The 7306-nt window shown below is 40.2% G+C and overlaps 1 protein-coding gene across 7 annotated transcripts; it reads right to left on the reverse strand.

The window, feature by feature from the left end:
* Positions 1–282: 282 nt before the first annotated feature.
* Positions 283–6847, reverse strand: LOC136499094 (uncharacterized). 7 transcript variants are annotated; one of them, XM_066494791.1, is made up of 12 exons: positions 6350–6847; positions 6095–6234; positions 5303–5380; positions 4663–4742; positions 4011–4095; positions 2058–2477; positions 1327–1434; positions 1169–1236; positions 815–902; positions 659–730; positions 517–570; positions 283–434 (listed from the first exon to the last, which is right to left on the reverse strand). In XM_066494791.1, the coding sequence occupies exons 1-12, from the start codon at positions 6771–6773 to the stop codon at positions 342–344; spliced, it is 1710 nt and encodes a 569-aa protein (XP_066350888.1). In that variant the 5' UTR covers positions 6774–6847; the 3' UTR covers positions 283–341. The 7 variants fall into 7 exon arrangements, 6 of the variants coding, with proteins under 6 accessions (XP_066350888.1, XP_066350887.1, XP_066350885.1 ...); XM_066494790.1 differs by having other exon boundaries at positions 6095–6273; XR_010769893.1 differs by lacking the exon at positions 815–902 and having other exon boundaries at positions 6095–6273.
* Positions 6848–7306: the final 459 nt, after the last annotated feature.

Raw genomic sequence — 7306 nt, forward strand, 5'->3', positions numbered from 1 at the left:
GCCGCGGGGCTTCGCCCACGGCCGGCAAGAGAGAAGGGATTTCCTTCTAATCTCTTGCTTGATTAGATTGATACATCTCCTCTCCTTATATACAGAGGTTTACTTGACTCCTGAGCAAGCGACTAATTAACCATAACGGGCTAAGGCCCAATAGGCCCTTGACTCCTCTAACAATCTCACTATTATCTTGTGGTTCCACTATTTCTCTAATTTTCTGTAGCAATATTTTGCTCGAGAAGTCTAACTAGAGTTTTGTTTGTACTTTGATAGAGAACATTTAAATTGAAGAGAGATAAATAACTAACAGGAAATAAAAGAATAATGCCTGCGCATTAACAAAATTACATTACACGTCCAGCAGGAAATGTTTCTGAGGAATCTGAACTAAGAAGCCTTTCTGCTTCATCATTAGCCTCAACTTGTATACGCCATTGCTGAATAAGTTTCAGAAGAAAATGTTAGACCTTTCTGATAAAACTCATCTAAGGTAACTATATAAGCAAAGGAAATACTTGCCTCTTCAAGACTATCGATCTCCATTAGTTGTTGTATCTGCTCTGAAATTCTCTCCTGAAAACCATTGGTCAGGATTAAATAAGAAATGATCATATTTAACCTACTTTATTGTATGGATCAACAGGATACAGAAACTACTTACTGCAGTGCTTGCCGCTTCAGCAGCTATAACACCAGAGTCCATCTCAACTTCAATTTCAATCATTGAACACAGCTGCGATAGCATGTTTAATACATCAGCTCGATTTAAAGGTGAAAATATATGGATGTCAGTTCCATGTACTGTTTTGTCGATTACTTTTGCATAACTTTCCATTAGCTCAATCCTTGCAATGAGTGTGCTTTCCAAGCTTTCCCGTACCCTCTTTACTCTACCTCGTCTAGCACTGGAAATTAGTTTGTGCGCCAGAAAATACATTTTAGTACTCCCTCCATTCCAAATTATAAGACGTTTTGACTTCTTATACATACATAGCTTTTGCTCTGTACGTAGTAAAATTAATATATCTAGATAAGTCAAAACGTCTTATAATTTAGAACGGATAGAGTAGTAAAAAAAGTAAACCTTCTAATAACTGAAAATGTGATGTTGATGCATTATTACAACTAATATGGTATGATACAAGATTTACTGAAACTTCCTGAGCATTACCGATAAGATGGTTCACCAACTGCTACTATCTTGTTATCCAACTGACACATCCGCGCAAGCATCCACACCTTAAAAGAAACAATTTTGATGATTACATATAGATATCCACAACCCTCCTCACAGAATATTTAATTTCAACAGTGATTAAAGAAATAAACCTCTTTTTGAGCAAACTGTTTCTGTTCCTTAAGACGACTCTGAAGAATGTCATATTGAGACAAAAGCTTTTGCCATACAGCAACTATATCCACTGCTTTTCGTGGAAGCTGACGAAAACAAGAGACTTAAGTCAATGCCTCTAGGGGAACATATAATGGACTTCATTTATCTCTTGCCCAAACCAATTCCTCTTTTTTGTCATACATGGAAACTAGGCTGCCACCATGAAATACTAATCCAAAAGACAATACAATTATTGTGTTAATATACGATTCAGAAAAGATAAATTAATGAATCAAGTAAAGACCAAATGGTTATTAATGCAAACCTAAGTTGTAATGTCATACTCTCTCCATCTTGGAATATCATTATGACTTCCAAAATTTATACTGAAATATAAGCCATTCTATTTAGTGCCAATGTTTAGATTTAGCAGAATTTGTTAAAATGGAAATCATTATTTGAGGGGAAAAAACCTTAATTGGGTTTAATCCATGGGTATATGCATTATTTGAGTATTCCCTTAAGGTGTCTTAAAATTTTTAGAATGCATTGTATTACTAGACAGAGGGAGTAGATAGGACAAACTAATGCAAAGAATCATTTCCTAACATCATTCATTCCTGATAGATGAATCTAATTTCATGGACTCAGTTAAACGTTAAAAGAAATCTATTTACATGATGGAGAAACATTGTCTTGCAGTTTTTCTTGTCAAAATTGGACTTGCCTTTTGAATTTTTGGCAGGACCACTTCATTTAGTGTTGTTCCTACGGCAGCTGATGCAATGGCAGTTGCTGTAACAAGTCTAGGAAGACTTGGGTCAATGAACGTGGAAGCAGCATCTGCAGATGCAAGGAAGGCAAGAGCACCGACCAATAAATATGGGCTAAGGAAAAATGTTCCCTCGTTCTTTGATGGAGCTCTTAGCAACTTCGAGACTTGCCCATTGATGTGATTAGTGAGACACATAGGTTCTCCAGGTTTAAATCCTTGTGAGCGCGCAGCAATCTTGAGGGGTCCCATGTCACGATAAACGTTGGATGGGGCCGCCAAGGAAATGGTTACCCTTTCTCCTTCTTGAGCAGGAAGATTTACACTCTGGGTAGCAAATCTGTGAATACGTGCTGTTCCTGAAGGTGTGCGGATCTGCAACAAAAACAAAAGATAAAGATATCGGAAGTCATATATTTAGGTTAACGATCTCACCCTTGTACATGAACATTGCTTACAAATAGTGTACATAGATTGAAAAACTTTGTGATATCATCAGCAATAGCTCAAACAGAATTTGGTGGTGAGATATTTGACAGGAGCTCCAGCATATTATGAAAATATTTGTTTAGTGATGCAGTAGTCAAAGGATTGGCAAAATATTGAATACGGTGGTCAAAACGTTGGTGCTCAATAATAATCTGTCAACCATGTGTATGGCATGTTAAAGGTACTGTTTTGGTCTCTAACAGACGTCGGATGGTTGATGAGGTGAAGCAAACAAAATTTTAACCTCAAAAACTCAACCTGCAGGGGAAAGACCGCCCCCACGACATTGCATTAAGAAGAAACTTCTCACATGTGGGCCAAGAAACACCCTAACGAGTGCCTAGGACACATGCCTGCGGCCATGTGCATCTCGTAGAAAGCGACTCAGGCGGGTTGCACGTATAACTCAGGAACACAGCCATCATTGGGCGTTTTATAACTCAGGCCTGTTTAAATTCGCTCCAATGGAGAGTCGAATCCAGGCTTTCACAGTTTGGTTTTCTTTTCTCGAACATGAAGTGTTTCACAGTTTGTTTTGGTAGGATACTTTTGGACTTGGCCAGTGTGGGGCTTCAAACACATATACTCTGCTACTAATTGGTCACTTATGGCAGCACCATAATATGCTTGCAAGATTTAACCCCTCAACTGGATGATTTGTCCTTCGTTGATTGGTGGGCCAAATCTAATGAAAGAGTGGATGGTCAAGTCGAGAAAGGTCTCAACTCCATTATCATCCTTGGAGCATGGGCAATCTGGAATCTCCGCAATCGATGCGTGTTTGATGGAATCTCGCCTAGTTTGGAGTTTTAGAGTTCATCAGGGAGGAGTTACATTTCTGTTGTTTAGCTAGGGCCCGAGGAGTTTCACATCTCCTTGCCCTTGGGTCAAGCATTAGTTAGTTTGTTGGTCGAGGCTGTTTGGTGCTTGACTGCTTGCAATCTTTGGCGAGTTTATTTTTCTTCTTTTTCCTTTCTTTCTGTGTATCTAGTTGTTTGGTGCGGTTGTGTGTTGTTGTTTGGGTTCTATACCCTTTTCTTGTTAATATATTGATACGCAGATCTCCTGCGTATTCGAGAAAAATAGCAGCACCATAATTTCCCATACTGTTTCAACACAATAATATCAATTTATATTTTTCAAATTTCTATTGTATATAATGTAGATTATTCCTCCATAATTCCATTAGTTTTGAACAGAACTTTCAGTCCAATTATGGGCTTGTTTGGATGCCCATGTATCCACCTCAATCCATGTGTGTTGGGGTGGACACATCCACCCCAACACACATGGATTGAGGTGGATACATGGGCATCCAAACAAGGCCAACAATTGACATAAAAGTGCAATTGCATCAAAGTAAAGATCTTCAAAATATAGACAAATTGAGATCAATGTACATTTTCAAAGAAAATCTACCACAATAGAGTGGACAGCAGCTGGAAGACCATCTTTCCACATATTAATAAATCTCAAGGCCTTCTCCAGGGCTGAAATGTCCATGCTGCGTTCGGCAGGAGGAGATCCTTAGAGAAGTAATATTAGAAGTAATGTCATATACAGTACCATTGAAAACGTGGGCAACATTCAAACAAGCTATTATCTGAGATAAATAGAGTAGCAATAACGATAAAGGCTGCACAATCACTGGAATTATTATAAACTATTTGCAACTACAGAATCAAGTAAAGCCTAGATAACTGAGATATGATGTGCTTTCTTAACCTACTCTTTCCCCATAATGAAGGATAAGGACATCCGTCTTGCAAGAATGTTGCTGCTGACAAAATTTTTTCTCGAACACGCAGGAGAACTGTGTATCATTATATTAAGAAGAATAAAATAGGGGAAAGAAACCCCATACAACACCACACACTCACGCCGTGGACTATAAGAGAAAACTAATCGCATGGAGAACAGTTTACAATGACCCCTAACCTACAACTAACAGTTGTGTTCATTATCCACGGACCATTACAGCCAATACTATGCATATAAAGAAACAAGATCATGGATTCGTATTGGTGTGAAATTAAGGGAACCGCTGAAAGACAGAACACAACTCACTAACCTAACTTCTTCAGATTCAATGCTCGTAATGTCTCCAGAAAATAATTCATATTGATATCGGCACTTTGAACAGGAAACAACCTGAAAAGATAAAACAACATATTGGAAATTGAATTTCAAATCAAGCAACTATAAGTAATCTATGGTATTAGTTCATAACAGACAGCACAGGAACTTGATTATTTTGATTTTTTTTTTTTTTGAGGAAAGATTATTTTGATTTTTACAACATGAAGAAAATAGACACCAAAGCCAAAGAGGACTCAAGCCTAGGTGCTGGGAGCCTAAGCCCTAGGACACATACGAACTGAACTTAAAAAAAAAAGAGCCTGAAGAGTAAAACTCCCACAAAATGGTATATATCCTTAGAAAAAACTAAGTTAGCTAGAGACCAACAACACATGGCCTAAAATATTGCGATCTGGATGTGAGCCTCTAGAGATTTACAGTACCATATTTTTCCAGTGTGTGTCTTCTGCCAATTTAATACAACTTACCCTCCCTCCCTCTTCCATCTCGTGAGTCCCAACTGTGGGCACTTCTCTCAGTATCTCACATATTGTAAGCTAATGACTACTTGACCAAATGACCAGTATTAAAAAAATTGAGGGGTATTACAAGATACTTCTGCAGCATCAAACCTGAGTTCCATCCTGAGGCTGCACAACAGCAACTGCTATCATGCAAGTTGGACAGCGAACAATGATTCCGAAAGGAACCTGCAATAAGTAAACCTGTTATCACATTCTGATGCCACTTATATACATAACCTTCTCACCATGTCCCTGAAGGTTGAAGCAGTGTTCTAAAAGATGATAGGTTGAAGGCAGGTGGTTAGGTGGTACTTAGCCTCTATGAACCACCAAAAACTCTGGTGCTTAGTATGTGGTGCACATCAGAATATGCCATGTGAAAATGGTCTTGGGGGTCAAAATCTAACAGAATTGAAAGTTGGCGTGACTGGTTTTAACAGTATTGGAGTCGAGGATTCAAAATTAGACAAATGAAAGAGATGAGGAGCCTAAAATAAAGTTATTCTATGATAAATCAAGTGTAAAGTCAGCAGAAAGTGTTTTTCTGACATTGGTATAGCAAGACATTTATGGGAGTACTTTTCACTATTTTTTGGATCTAGAACTGGGATTTAAGCTCTCAAAAGAACCTAAAATATGTCTAGTATTTTTTCACTACAAAATTACTTCTTGGTAAATAAACATAAAATGCATACATCAACAGCAAAGTATGCAGACTGATAGCTGCCAATCTACATATCCCGAGTTACCCAGTGACCCATTCCTTAAAGCTACTGTACAGAATGGTTTAAGCTACAACATCCACTGTCAAGATGGCTGATACTGCAGTCTGCAATGAAGAGTCTAAAAGATAAACACAGGTGCGATAATATTTCTGAGTATGTCTGAACGAAAAATCACCTCATCCATAGAAGAAACACCTGCGCGAGACACATAATCAATTATCATGATTGCATCAGCAACACGCCGGGCGGCCGCCAACCGCTGTACAAGCAACGCACAAGTCCGCACATCAGGTCTTGCCCACCTCCAGCCCCCAACTAAACATTGTTCGGCAAAAAAGGATTCAGCAATCCAGGCTGAAGACGTCGTATTTCAAATTTCAGGACCATAAAAGAGTCTGAAACATTAGACAAGAAAGTAACGGGCCCCTACCTCCCGCGAAACCGGCCCGCATGGCCTCAAACAACGAGAGCGCGAGATCGATGTTGCCACGGTCAAAAGCGGCGGCGACGATCGCGTTGCACTCGGGCGCGTCCAGAGCAGCACCAGCGCCTTCAACTGACTCCGCAACAATGTCCAGGACCCGGTCCGCGTCCGCCGCGCCTGATATCCGCCTGAGCAGGTCTGCGCTGAGCCATCCAAGCACCGGCTCTTCCGATGAGCCCTCTCCGGCGCTATCAATGACGCCGCCTGCGGCGCCGGTCCTGTGCAGGGAGGAGCAACCGCGGGAGAGGGGGCAGAAGAACGCGAGCCCGAAGCTAGCGGCACTGGTGGCGCGCGCGACCGGCAGAGATGAAAGGGGACGAAGCAGTAGGCGATGGGATGGTGTGGAGGGGTAGAGGAGAGCGAGCGCCATGGCCGAGTGTGCGTCGTCTCCAACGGCAAATCCTCGAACACATGGCGCGTGTCAGCTCTGGATGAGGCGTGGGTGGTCGAGAGAATCCCAAATCTCTATATACTCCCTTCCCAATAAGCAAAATATTTATAATTTTGACCAAATATATATTAAAGATATTAATATTTATGGTGCATAATTAGTATGAATAAATAAATTATTAAATATATTTTCTTAATAAAGTTATTAGATATATAAATATTACTAATATTTTTTATAAACCTAGTTAAAACTGAAAAAATTTGACCTCCATACATCTCTTAGCGTTATTTATTTTGGGACGGGGAGAGTACGATTCATAAACAAAAGCAGACTAACGGATAGGGCCAAAAGTAGACCATCGGATAGGGCCACGTCGCCCATTATCTTGCTGGCCGTTCGATTTGGTGAAAAAGCGATATGGTCCATCTGATTGCGGATCGGTTTAGGCGGTAAATTCTCGATCACCGCCCGCCATGTAGAGGCAAGAGAGCGTGTGGGGGAATGTTCCCGCA

This window comes from Miscanthus floridulus, chromosome 13 (assembly GCF_019320115.1).
Source record: "Miscanthus floridulus cultivar M001 chromosome 13, ASM1932011v1, whole genome shotgun sequence".
Classification (NCBI taxonomy): domain Eukaryota; kingdom Viridiplantae; phylum Streptophyta; class Magnoliopsida; order Poales; family Poaceae; genus Miscanthus; species Miscanthus floridulus.

Bases quoted from the DNA above. Each gene is read 5' to 3' on its own strand.
- LOC136499094 (XM_066494787.1), bottom strand. From the start codon at position 6,773: ATGGCGCTCGCTCTCCTCTACCCCTCCACACCATCCCATCGCCTACTG. The intron at 1,435-2,057 runs GCAAGTCCAATT...TGTTTTCGTCAG, and splicing joins TCCTGCCAAAAATTCAAAAG to CTTCCACGAAAAGCAGTGGA. The intron at 903-1,168 runs GTAATGCTCAGG...ACTAATTTCCAG, and splicing joins GTTGGTGAACCATCTTATCG to TGCTAGACGAGGTAGAGTAA.